Source organism: Cydia amplana, chromosome 10 (assembly GCF_948474715.1).
Source record: "Cydia amplana chromosome 10, ilCydAmpl1.1, whole genome shotgun sequence".
NCBI lineage: Eukaryota > Metazoa > Arthropoda > Insecta > Lepidoptera > Tortricidae > Cydia > Cydia amplana.
The window spans coordinates 3,728,936-3,742,874 of NC_086078.1; the positions used below are offsets into that span (position 1 = coordinate 3,728,936).

The following is a 13,939-nucleotide window of genomic DNA, read 5'->3' on the forward strand; positions in this document are numbered from 1 at the left end:
AGTCCAAAAATTAGTTCAAAGCGTAAAAATAATTTATCATGCATAGTTTTTAAGGATCTCGAGGTCATAATACACAGGTGACTAGAACTCGCCTCACCGGCACTCGTTTTAGCAATGGGAATGTATGGTTGAGCAATTGCACAAAAAGACGGAGAAGATAAATTGAGCGTGGCTACTTTGCATTTCTCAGCCGTCGTATTAGCTTGAAACGTTCCGGTTCTGACGTAGTTTCTTTATATTTTATTTCCGTATTTAACTAGATTTTCCGGTTACTTCGTCCGCGTAGGATTTTTGCCTTTTACTCTGTAATACAATAATTTGATTGACATTTTTTTTAGGAATTGTGTAGCTGTTTTTGACTGAATGGCATTTAAATATCCATTTGTAATTGCCTTAATCTATTATCCCGAGCGAGGTCTGAAGCGAAGGGAGTGAAGGGACGTTGGATGAGTTTTAAGACCATTAAGTTTAATAGTAAATATGTTTCTTCAGTACAAAACTTTGTTCACAGAGGACTTAATATTATATTGTGGTAAGTACCTATTTAAATCGGAAAGTTACCCACACAGAACTAGTAATAAGGTTACCCACCTTTCAGTTCGAACTATCTCAACTTTTATCAAAATTTTAAAGGTAACTACCATTAGGTACTACGAAATACAACGGGGCCCGTTTCTCAAAAGCTTGTAACTTGTAATACAAGTGGAAGTCCCTTTCTATCAAAAGCTGTCAAAAAGCGACATCCGCTTGTATTACAAGTTACAAGCTTTAGAGAAACGGGCCCCAGGTAATACCACATCTAGTTATAAATTACAAGTAGTATAGTATACAGTTAACAGCAAAAATACCTAACGAAATGGATGAGGTGGTCGGAATAGTAACGCACAATTATAGTTTTTATACTTATTAAGTTTTCACATGTTATAATCATGGGCGAATGCCGTTGTGCTCAGGTAGTTTTAAACATTTCACCCGCTTAAAAATCTGAAAATCTTGGTCCGGCAGCGTATTCAGCGATGCATAAAAAACTTCGCAAGCTTTCGGACTTTTGTTTTTAGTACAAGCGTCCGCTGAACGCGTTGAAATTTTAATTCTACGCTGAAAGTCGGTATTTAAACAGTTCTGAACTATTCCAGAAAGTACTTTTAAAGTCTTTTTTTTGCAAAACGAAAAGAGTTTTGGTCTTGATGAGATTACTTTGTGTATTTGGAGTAAAAACCAGCCGAGAACTTATTGGATCATGCGTAGTTAAGAGTTCCGTAACCACAAATACAAATACAACTAAAACTACATTTGAGTTACAGTGGCCGCGTCCAAGCTGCAGCAGTAATAACCCTACAGTAATACAGCTGCAGTTACCACCCAATAAATGTCCCCCTTAGGTATATTTTTAAAACTCTCCCCATAGCTCTTATCAAAATTTCGTAATCCTAAAGTATTTTTCAAACAGGAAGGGTACGCTGACAGATGTCATCTCAATGCAATTTTGCGATATTCGCCGTTTATTAGGTTTTACAACATTGTATAGAGATGACACCTATCACTGTACCCATTGTGTTTGAAAAATACTAGAAATTAAATACCTATTAAATAATGATAAATACAAAGATGATAGTAAAATTAGAATAATTATTTTCATGTTAAAATGTAACAATAGAGCTTGTTTTGAATGTCCCTATTAGTAAACAAACATTAATTTATGTTTTGAAATATGTCTGTTCATTTACTATTTAAGATTTTGCTAAATAGTAGTGATGTACTGACTATTGATTTGGCCTACTAGCCGACTAATCGGCGCTCGGATGGCCGATTAGTCGGCCGACTAGTCGGCTAGTCGGCCAGATCATTAGTTTGGTCTAAGATCGATTCAAATACACTAAAAAACAATCGTTTTACCCTTTCGTCGCGCTATTTATCATATAGTAACGCTAAAAAATTAAATAAAAAAATCCTAAGGATATATTTCATACGGCGACCGCACAATCGAACATAAAAAAGCGACCACAAGGTCAATAATTTCGAACAAAAGTTTTCGTAAGCACCCTAAATAAAAATTTTAGGTAAAAAGCATTGAAAATATGTGCTGTTTATTTATTTTTGCCCTGTTTTTCTGTCACTTATAAAGTGCCGACTAATCGGCCATTTTTGCCGACTAATCGCCGACTACAAATGAGGCCGAATAGTCGGCTTTCCCGACTAGTCGGTACATCCCTACTAAATACGTAGGTACTAAAATGTCCAAATGATCAGTTTCAGGATTTAAGGCGCATAATTTGTGTAATGCGACATGAAATGCATTTGCGTCGATGGAAATTATAATTAATCCGCAATGTTCATTTGTGTTTAAATACTAATACGTCTGCTGATTTCTACCGCTTGTTTTTAATACAAATAAATACTTATATAGCCGTGTTTAGTTTATTTTCATATATTCAATCGTACCCTAACTGATATAGGTACAAGACTGGCCTGTATTTGTCGTTTACTGATGTGTTTTGGGAGTTTTGTTAAAAGGGAGCTAGGTAATTCAAGCGTTTTTATATTGATGTTTTATATGTTTTAATCAAGAGCAAATTGACACGGAAGCTGGACTACACAGACACACACAAATTTTAAACAGAAGTATATTTTCAGAGTAACTGATGTGAAAGGTAATAACCAAGTCGCAAGTTTCGGATTCATTTCCATCAGATTTCTTGGCATTTATGTAGGTATGTCCGTAAACAAGTTTACACAAAATAGACATGACAAAGTAAAAAATGTAAGTACCGTAGAATGGAGTGAGTAGGGTTCGCAAAGAGAGTTGGGTTATGAATGGGGAGAGAAGGGATGAAAGGGGGGTGAGATGGGATTTTATGGCTACTGCTACAAAAATAATGTATTACAATTTAAAATGGAGCTATAGTAATACTCAAAATAAAATAAAAAACACGATCCAACAATCTTCCAAAATCACCTTTGTATCACCCCAATTACGAGGGACTAGGTACGGGGTGAGGTGGAATTTCCTGTTTATCATCAAAGTTATGAAATGGAACTACCCAAAACAAAATAAAAACTAAAATACAAACGTCCGGAACAAGTTTGCATATGTAAAAATAAAATGTTATCGAGGTTTGAATGTCAGTTTTGACCCTACTCACCCCATTTTACGGTAGGTATATGTACAAAGGCATTTAATTTGTGAAACATCAGAATATTTAATTTCGTGAGAGAAATGGACACCAGCACCTACCTACATAATTTATTGTTCTACACATACATATATATTTTACCTACCTTGTCTTAAACATACCCGTGACCTTTTTCTCCAACATGTTGATTTTTAAGCAGCAATTTGTTTAAAGCAGCGCTATTTACGCGTCTAATCCTAAGTTACATCAGCCTATGCGGAATCTTTGAATATGCGTATATGCCGTAAAGCTTATATGCGCTTACGACGTTTTCTAAGCGTGTGATGTGAGGGTTACTTGATCCATTAAGGATCGCGCGACACCTAACGCCTATATATAAGGGTAACGATGTGTTTATATAGGTAATACGAAGCGCTGGTGGCCTAGCGGTAAGAGCGTGCGACTTGCAATCCGGAGGTCACGGATTCAAACCCCGGCTCATACCAATGAGTTTTTAGGAACTAAATGTACGAAATATCATTTGATATTTACCAGTCGCTTTTCGGTGAAGGAAAACATCGTGAGGAAACCGGACTTGTCCTAATAAGGCCTAGTTTGCCCTCTGGGTTGGAAGGTCAGATGGTAGTCGCTTCCGTAAGAACTAGTGTCCGCGCCAATTCCTGGGATTAGTTGCCATGCGGACCCCAGGCTCACATGAGCCGTGGCAAAAAGATGAATGTATTTATAGTGCAGCCGTTTAAGGTTAATACACACATAATATCGACCGTCGCATTAAACCGAGTTCAGTATTCTTTAAAAAAAATCGAAGTGCGCATAATATAGTGTTGCTATTCCGTTTCGCTTTGGTGCAGCAGCAGCGTCAAATAAATAGTGACGGCCAAATGGCCAAAATGGTAAACTTATTTATATGGCAACAAAAGTGGAATACGGATACTTAAAGGTGACAGTCCATTTCCAACCGCAGCTGCACTACTGTTCATTTTACCATGGAAATTGAAAGTAACAGCGACGCGTTCACTACCATAGTGCAGCTGCGGTCAGAAATGGAATGTTACCCTTAGATACAAATATCTTAAGTTATCTCACATAATATATTTAATGAAGAGATTAACGATTAATTATGGGTATTGTCGGAACCAATAAGATAGCTGTCAAACTCGTTTCAACGTAACTGCTACCTTGACAATATTATACATCCTGCGAACAATCTATACCTTGAATATAATATTGAAATTAGAACACGTGTACGTTCCTAAGCCCTTACGTGTATACCTGCAACGCGTCTGGCCAACTCTATTGTAACGCCTGCAAAATAATCTTTAAGACTAAGTTTGGCCTGGCCAGCCACTAGGGAATGCAAATCGGTTATTTTCGGTTATTTTTTGTATGGAAATAATCAGTTATTAACCGAAACCGCGGTTATTGCCATACAAAAAATAACCGATTTGCATTCCCTACCAGCCACATCCGCGGGCCCATAATAGATGTATCCATAATTGCTGAGGTCGCTGTCATCGAAATCGATGAGGAGGACTATAAATATATATATATTTGCAAATTAAAGTAGGATGAATATGGATAGGTACTAAAATAATCTTTACAAATTTTATCTTTCATCGCCAATCCCTCGCCACGCTTATCTGCCATAAGCCGAAACTTTATATCACTTTATCCAGTTCGGAAAAGCAGCAAAAACGCGCAATGTTCCAACACAGTTACTTTTTTACTTGGAATGATAGTATAGTTTCGTGTAACGTTTTTATCGTGGGCGCATCTCAGTTTTCCGCGGCTCGAACTCGCGCAATCTCCCCTTGGAGGTTTTAAGCCGGCGACTCGGCCGTTTTAGATAGTCATCTCGAGATTGTCGAGAAAAAATAACTGGCCGGTTGCCCCACAATGGGGGCTAGGAAAAAACCAGTAACTTAGAAACAGTAAGGACCAGATAGGACTTAGGAGTTATACATTGAAATAGGTCCGGAGCCGGATTTGAACCGGCGATTTCAGCTTTCAATAGTTACCTTTATTATAGTGGCCCTAGTCCACCTAGCATAAAATAATTTTATTTCGTCTATAGTTACCACGGGAAATGCGGGAATTATCATTGAACATTTGCGGATATGGATTTTTTTAAATTCAATTTGAGGATTAGGTACGGTACCTACCTACATCAAATTCATGTTGTTAAAGCGGCAACAGAAATACATCTAGTGCGGAATTTCTATCACGGCTGTGGCTCACTGAACAAAGTCATAAAATAAGACTCACGAAACTAAACTCGTGTGTAAACTTTTGGAAGCAAACAGCATTAAAACTTAAGTAGGCACTTAAAACACAGGCGGGCATTGCTTAGAAATACGATCGTACTCCCTCTAAGTGCCCATATCTTTACTTTTTACTTTACGAACTCGCTCTGTAAGTATTTATTCAGCTCTGTAGTAGTAAACCTGTGTTGCCTCCCAATGAAAAAGTAATTTGTTCTTTATACAATCTGATTTATTTAAAACCGCTGACTTTATTAGGTATTTGAACTACGTAAATGTTCCAGTGATGGACACTGTGCCAATTGTTACCAACTTCAATCTTGATTTCAAGCAATATGGCTGACAAATGGGCCATCATCATGGGATGGGTCATCTTTTGGATATGAATGGTGCACGGAAAGAGCTTATCTAGTCACTTTAGTAAGATGTGAAAATGTAGGTACGTTAATTCCGTGACCAAGTTTTTTTTTAATATGAGTATTTTATTGTGGTAAGTAGTTAATAAACAGAAGATATAAGTAATAGTTCATTCAGAGCTCTGAATTTTGAGATTGAAATCCCATTTCCCGAAAAAAGTGACTAGTTAAACATGTTCATTCCGTGTACCCTTCATATAGGCTGTTAAACCCTAGGAGGCGTTTACCTTACCTAATGTTAGCTACAGCAGGCGTGTCTCACTCCGCGATTTCGTCGCTTTGCTACAGGTAGCTAAAAGTACACTCGTTCGGCCCCAATTTTGGGGAAAGCCATAAGCCGCGCGTGGCGCTGTCGCCACCTAGCGGCCATATCTATGCTGATCGTAACAGACGCGCGTTTTGTTAGAGAGTGAGTCTTCTCTACTTAGTACTATAATTTATTCTGTGGCTACAGCTAAATTACAACACTACACTGCAGACAAACAGAAAAAGATGGAGGTCTTTTACCCTCAAGGGATCACACATCCTGAAAATATACCTAAAGAACAGTCAAATTTATAACGGATATGCGAGAAATAAAGCTTATATAAGAAATAATAATGTTAGCTACACAGCTAATTAGAAAACAAGATTTCTAAGCTTTCAAAGGTTTTTCAGCTCAAAACTAGAAAGGTAGGATTAGTCTTGTGCGTCCCACCGCCCTAAGCGCCTCAAGATAGGATCAGAAAATCGCGTCAGCGTATAAGGGATTAGCCTGCCCCAAGGATTAACGCGAGATGGCTGATTTGGCACGATCTTCTGCTAATGGATATAACTTAATTATGTACTCGGGTGTTTTTGTAGGGGACGTGTCATCTCAGTTTGCCGAGCCGTGTGTGCTCATTAAACTGAGTCGTTAACTTTGTTTATGTTGTGGAGGTCGTAGGTTATCCGGCTCGAAAGACCAATTGTTTAGGATTTTGTTTTATATTCTTGCTATTTTATATTCTTCTTCTTTTTCGTGTAGAGGGATCAAACTTCTTAAAACTAAATTTTTGTCTGCCAATTGGCTTTGCCACTTCTATTTTATATAAGAATGTTTTTTTTTAATTCAAAAGAATAGGAAAGAAATCAATTTAACGTTTTAGAGCCACCCCACACTAGCGTCTTTTGAGCGTCGCGCGTCGGCGCCACGTCAGTGCGCAGTTGCGCCAACGTTGCGTCGAGCAGCAGCCATATAATTGACTAGACGACGACGCTCGGGAGACGCTAGTGTGGGGCGGCTCTTAGAAGTGGAAAGTGGAAAGATGAATAGTGATAGATATTTTTAAATATAAATGGCGTATACCGTACCTAATCGTTGTACTTTTAACTATCAATGAGGAGATAAAAAAATCATAATAACGCCATGCAGTTGCAATAAACCTCAATGTATGAAAACAATACATGTTATGTTGTATATGTAAAAGATACACTCTCATATTAATGTATTATATTGAATACATTTCAACACTACGTATATCTAAGAAGCGGCAAGGAAACAATAACAACTATGTATATGTAGGTACCATAGTAAATTTGCCGTAAACAAACCAGCGTTTGAAATGTAGTAGGTACAATAATAAACTTGAACCTACAAATTGCCAAGTTAATGTGCTCTTAGTTGCCTTTGTGTATTACGAAAACATTGTGTGCCTAAAACAATTAGGAGCAAGAGACCCGCACGATGACGAGGCGATACTTTCATTTAGGGTTAATTTTAGTGAACCTTGAAGTGAAGGAGGATCGGTAGGTAGGGATCTAGGGATATGATATGACAAAGCGAGAATTAGTAGGAATGTTATTATAGAACAATAGCAAATAGTCTGTTTCATGTGTTCCTTTAGAGATTTTAGATACCTACCTATCCGCTTGACAACTAACCCCGGGAATTGGCGTAGGCACTAGTTTTTACGAAGGCGACTGCCATCTGACCTTCCAACCCAGACGGTAAATTAGGCCTTATTGGAATTAGTCCGGTTTCCTCACGATGTTTTCATTCACCGAATAGCGACTGGTAAATATCAAATGATATTTCGTACATAAGTTCCGAAAGACTCATTGGTACGAGTCGGGGTTTGAACCGTGACCTCCGGATTGCAATTCGCATGCTCTTACCGCTAGGCCACCATTTTTTTCGGGATTTTATTCGGCTGTATTTTTGAAATTTCCGCTGCCAAAAGATGCTCCCACTTGCCTACGTTAAATTATTCCAGTTGATATGTTTTTCCTGGAACCGCTTTTCCTTGAAAAAAGAGAATATAATAGCTCGCCTTAAAAGTGAAATCTTTTGAAGCTTTATAAATAAAATGATTTTGTATACATTGAAAATATTGAAATTGATGAGGAAAATTTATATTGCTTTTCTACACGGGTGATCTTCAACTTATAGCCTTGATAATTTATAATCAAGCCACGTGATTTAGTCTTTTACTTAAAGTTTATTTTATGGTTTTCTAAATTGTAACTTATAGAAAATTAATATAAAGGTTAGGTATTAGGTCGGTTTAGTTCGGATATATCTTATTGTTAGCGAGCTGAATGTACTGTAGTCTCAGCATGTCCGTTTAGTAATTGAGACATAGAGGTATCTATTACTCGTATATCTTTCAGTATTGGTGTTGAGAAGCTCAATGTACTTATGATTTAGAGAAGTCACTAACTCCAATTACATACTTCAAAATGTATAGATTGTGAGTAGTATCAAGATCTCGTGTCTTCCTAACGAGTCTTTCCCATTATGAACAGACCTTACACCAACGGTGAAGCAATGTAGAAATAGAAAAATAGGTAAGCGTACAAAAGTACCTATACATTTAAAATTATTATAATTAATATATACCTTATATTCGACTCCGCTTTTTAAAATTCCGCGCTCTATATTTTACCCCAAAGAATGCTGCCATAAGTCAAAATGAGCGTAATACCCGGTACTCCAAGTAACGCGAATTGTTTTGTTTCTTTCACAATAAATATACTCATTCGGATGAACTAATCATTAACCAAAGCTTAGTGCTGAAGTGTCCAAACGATGATGAATGGGAATTTAATTTCTGCTCCCATATTGCGTGTGTCAGATCATTTGTCCGGATACAAGCGGTGGGTAATGTGGCAGATAATGTGCTGAGTCGCTCCGCAAAAATCAAGCGGCACAGTATTATGCGAATAAATATTATGATGGTAAATATTTTTACATAATTTGATGTATATTAACCATAGCTTTGCCCCTACATTTGACTTTTTCGGTTTTTTGATTAAGTATTGGAAAAGTTAGGAGCGAAAAACAGATTTCATACAAATCTTTAAATGCTGTTAATTAATATATTGAATAAAATCAAACGTACCTAGCTTTAGTTGTTATATAACAAAGTGTGTCAAAATATTTGCAATACTTAATGTTAATATCTATCGCCGCCTACCGCATGTGATGCGGAGGGATGAAAGTCATGTGACGAGAAAGGTATTACGAATGACTATGGAGGGAAGTACAAGGAGAGGAAAACCGAGGAAAAGGTGGATGGACTGTGTGAGACGATATGAAACGAACGCAAGTGAATGATGAGATGACGGGTGACAGAGAGTTATGGAAGAGAAAGATGTGCTGCGCTGACCCCAAGTGAATGGGATAAGGGCAAGAGAATGATCACTTAATGTTAATATCTAGAGGGGAAATGAGGAGTACCTTTGTAGGTATATGAAAAGGCGATTTCGCAAGGGTCCTCCACATTCGTCTTACTCTTAATTTAAGACGAAGACTCTTAATAAAGCTTTTGTATCCATCCGAATGTCATCTTATTGCTAATCAGCTAAGGTTAAATAAAAGGGAAAGTAGCAAGCACCCTGAATTATACTTTAAATAGACCGAATAATATTTCCGAAGAAGAAAATAAGGAAAAGATAAAAAATATTTCCTTCCTGCTGACGATAAGTATGCACTGTGACTGCGTTGAAACAAGGGCAAGATGAATCGTCTTGTCTATCACACGTCTCGATAATGGACCAGACAGGTTATTTTGTGAGAAAAACGGATTTGTTTCGCACTTTCTGACTATTTCAAGTAAACTGGATAATTTAGATCTCATAAATCAGTCTGCTACGCTAGAAAAAAAAATATTTTAGCAATTTTACCACCACTTTAAAATACACCCTCACTATTCCCGTCGTAAACCTTGTTTTACGGTTTACCTGTTACAGGGCATCTTCCTCCCGGTACCACTATGATATTTTTGTTAGGTAGTACACTTAAACACGTGTATTAAATAGTGTGAGATGCATAATACATTGTGTGCAACGAGGGTGTTATAGGTTTTTTTTCACAATCCATAACTCCAGCGGGATAGATCAGAGTAGAATTGGAAGTACTACAATTGTATCTGACCAAGCTCACACAATTTCTCATTCTAATGTCGCTAAATTATAACTTGATCTTTCATCTTTTCTACCTTTTATCGCGCTTTGAACATATGCCTCTTTTATATTTATGTGTTGATGTGGGTGGTGGGCGTTGTAAGCTCTAAAGAAAACTGCTCTCATTTAATGTTAATGTCAGCAACATTTTTTCAAAAAAGTAAATAGTATTATTTTTGTTATACCTATTAACTTTCTTTGAATATTGTCTATTTTCGGCGTGCAGTTACTAATGATTCAGATTACGATAACTCTTAGGCTTCAACTGAATAAACGTTATTAAGAACAAACTTGACGATTTTTTTAGATTTTATACGACAGTCGAAAAAAAAAGTTTAAAACTAACTTAAAATGTATCTTGTTCCAGATAAATCATGCAAAGCAGAAAGCGTCACCGAAGACGAAGAACGAAACGGATAAACGTTGTCAGATAATCAATGAAAAATGTAACCTAAACCGTTACTCACAATGTCCAAAATGCTTCGACCGGTGCTCGGCCGTTTATCTGTTGGGGACTTGTTGGTGACAGTGTTGTTTTTGTGTAGGACAATAGTTTGTGATGGGCAGTGTCCGAAGTACGCTGAGCGCCCTTTGGAGACGCGAGTGCAGGAGGCTTCCATAGTTTTTAGGGCTGTGGTAGTGCAAACACACCATCAGGTGAGTATTTTTATTAAGTATGTAGTTTATTTTTAATTGCCAATATTGTGTTCTACTGCTCGAAAAGACCTACTGTCTTTTGCCACTCGTGTAATAGGTACTTCATTTAGTATTACTTTTATGTTTTTGGATTCATATTATAGATGAAAGTGGTAAACAATTTCAAAATCCTGCTAAATTAATTCCGTTATTACGTTGTTGGTTATCAACAATTATCGGTAACCATGTTTCATTTTCATGACAGCATACTGAGCGCGATAGTTGAATTAAAGTAACCGGTAAAGCCAGCTTTAACTAATTAGATTATTTGGAGCTAACGTTATTTAGAATAACGTTATGGAGCGTTACTGTCGCAGAGTTACTGCAGTGCTGCATTTGTTGACGCGGGTGATATTACCTGAGTTATATAAATTGCCTTGCTGTTGTTATAGTACTGCTATTGCAATTCAGATGGCGACTGCAGTAGATTTTCAATCCACAACTCACACATAATGATGAATGATGTTTACTCTTAAAGTTAATTGAATTATGCAGAAGGAAAGCCATCGCGTATAACAGCATTTCAGTAGTGCGAAAGAGGCAGACAACAAACGAAAAACGTGACCACTTTTGAGCTTCATAGCGGCCGATAGCGGCCGGCATGAATATACTAAACGTAAGATTAGCGGAGTAAAGGAAACTAAAAGTTGCATTTAGGATATACGGGTGGTAACGTCATGAAATAAACTGTTATAAAAGCGATTAATACGCAATCACATAATGGAATGAATCTTTAAGTACGATTTAGATCAGGCTTTTTTTGACATGCACATAACCTTACTCATCATCATCACATCTCGTCACTCATTCAAGAAGATTGACAGTTAGGCTTGTGTCGGTCTCGAACTAAGAACTGTTAAGAATGAAATCCCATGAAGGGCCGAAAGGAACTAAATCTTTTTGCGCGCTCTTAATCGGTCTTTAGGTCCTTTAGTTAAGTGGGATTGGAGAGCGCTTGACTGAGTGAAACAGAGAACGGTCAGAACGAAACGGTTCACAATGTCGCTGGCACAAGTGCGGACGAGATGAAAGAATCACGTGACACGCCAAAACCCGAAAAGTTTCAAGGAAAATCAAATAGTTTTCTATATATTTGACTTTTTTTATTGTGTTAACGTGTTTTAATGTTTAATATCGACTTAATCATATCGTAAAAATTGAATTATATTTAGTTACCAAAGATTGGGACAAAATCAAGTGTAAAATCGATTCCTATTCATTCCCGGCTCTCAACAAGTTCAACGACCGAACTGAACTAAAGGAACTAAAAGAGCGAACTAGTTCGTTCGACCGATTGACCGAGCGCTCTCTGTAGTGAACGAGCAGGCACAAGCCTATTGACAGTGACACATAATAATATATTCTGTTCGGGAAAAGAAGAGTCGTGAAATGTACTAGGCCCCATACATTCCACGACTCTTCTCTTTCTGCACAGATTCCAAGCGCGACAATGTTAAGTCCACAAAAATTCTGAAAGCTACTAAAATATAAGAACCCATTATTCAAAAACTGAAACCGCTACTTTTAACGTCCGGATACTTCAAACTCCACTTCGCTCGGCATAAAAGGAAACCAACAAAGTAAACAAGAGCTATAAAATATTAAACGGAATTTATGGTCAGTTCCCAAAATAGCCGCTAGTCCCGAGAGGTTTTTAACGGATGAGTTGGTAGAATAATGAGGTTATCATTCAACGAATATAAAATATGTCTAAGTTAACCCTTACCTCCATTGTGATTTTTTTTTTTTTTTAAAGATTAAAGAAAGTTAATTTTGTATCAGGGTCGTTCTCGCATTTCGTGCAAATCGGTGTTTTCGGAAATTTACCAAAAATGTGGTGGCGTTTTCGAATATCTGTTAATGCAAGGTTGTAACATAGGGCCTAAAGTATATGTATCTCCAATGAACAATTCTAAAAAAGTTAGTATTTTCTTTATATGTACAATTAACACCCAATTTTTTCATTCATCTCTATATGTAACGCGTGAAGATATAACTTTGACCTACATTTTAACCTTAAGATACTACAAATAGAAAATTCGTTGTTTGTGCAATAAATGACTTATTTAGTTATGTTTTAAATCGTATAATATTAGAAGCTAGAAATAAATAATAAAAACTATACAGCCTTATAAGTGTATGGTTCAAGTAATTTCTTCATTACCGACGCGAGAAATAGATTAGCTATATTTTGCTACATAGCGAGGGTATATAGCGCCTACCGCCGATGCAACACATTGTTCGTCAGTCAGTTGGCCGCATGATCTCGTAGCGGATGCCCGTGTGCCACTGTTAGCGAAAATATATACGATCTCTCGGGTCGGGAAGGAGTGTGGTTCTCGATAGTCTTCATCGCCATCGCGTGATTTATACAATAAGTAGCAAGTGTACATTATTATAATTATACGTAATGAAGTGTTTTAGTGTCGCCTTTCAGATGGTTTATTCTGCAAAATTAAGGTCTGATGCCAACTGATGTAGGCGACAAAAACTTCCAAAACTTCATTCATATCGGTTTCATTCACTTCTTTTCCTTCCAATTTTACTGGGGAAGGTAATGAATGACTTAAGAAGGTAATGATAATATATTCGAGGCAGTGCATTTAATGAAAAGAGGCTTAGTAATTATAAATACTACGCTGTTATAAACATTTAAAACTGTATATGATAATAGGGGAGCCTTTGTAGTCTAAGATGGTCGACCTTCACCGATATGTCTGACGGATGAAACTTACATATTATGAAAGAAAATATGTTCCTGAACATAAATAAATAGGGTTGCTTAAAGAAATATGGTCAAGACTATTTTTAATTATTTTTTGAAAAAAATTTTTTTTTTTTCAAATTTCACCGATCTGTCTGACAAACAAAATAAGTTCCAATGGAAAGTATACAACTTGTACAATATAAATCAACTAGGTTGCCTATCTTTTCCCGGTCACTATTATGTGGTTATAGGGTTGCTTGCGAAAATCCGATCACAAATAAGGGTTGCCAGGCTTTTAAA

The 13,939-nt window shown here is 36.9% G+C and overlaps 1 protein-coding gene across 1 annotated transcript in view; it reads left to right on the forward strand.

Annotated features, from left to right (window-relative positions):
* LOC134651495 (uncharacterized) overlaps positions 1 to 13,939 on the forward strand; it is a 74,707-nt gene that overhangs the window by 15,368 nt on the left and 45,400 nt on the right. Inside the window, exon 2 of the mRNA XM_063506610.1 lies at positions 10,604 to 10,893. Coding sequence (XP_063362680.1) covers positions 10,705 to 10,893 — 189 coding nt within the window. The 5' untranslated portion in view covers positions 10,604 to 10,704. The remainder of the gene's footprint in view (positions 1 to 10,603; positions 10,894 to 13,939) is intronic.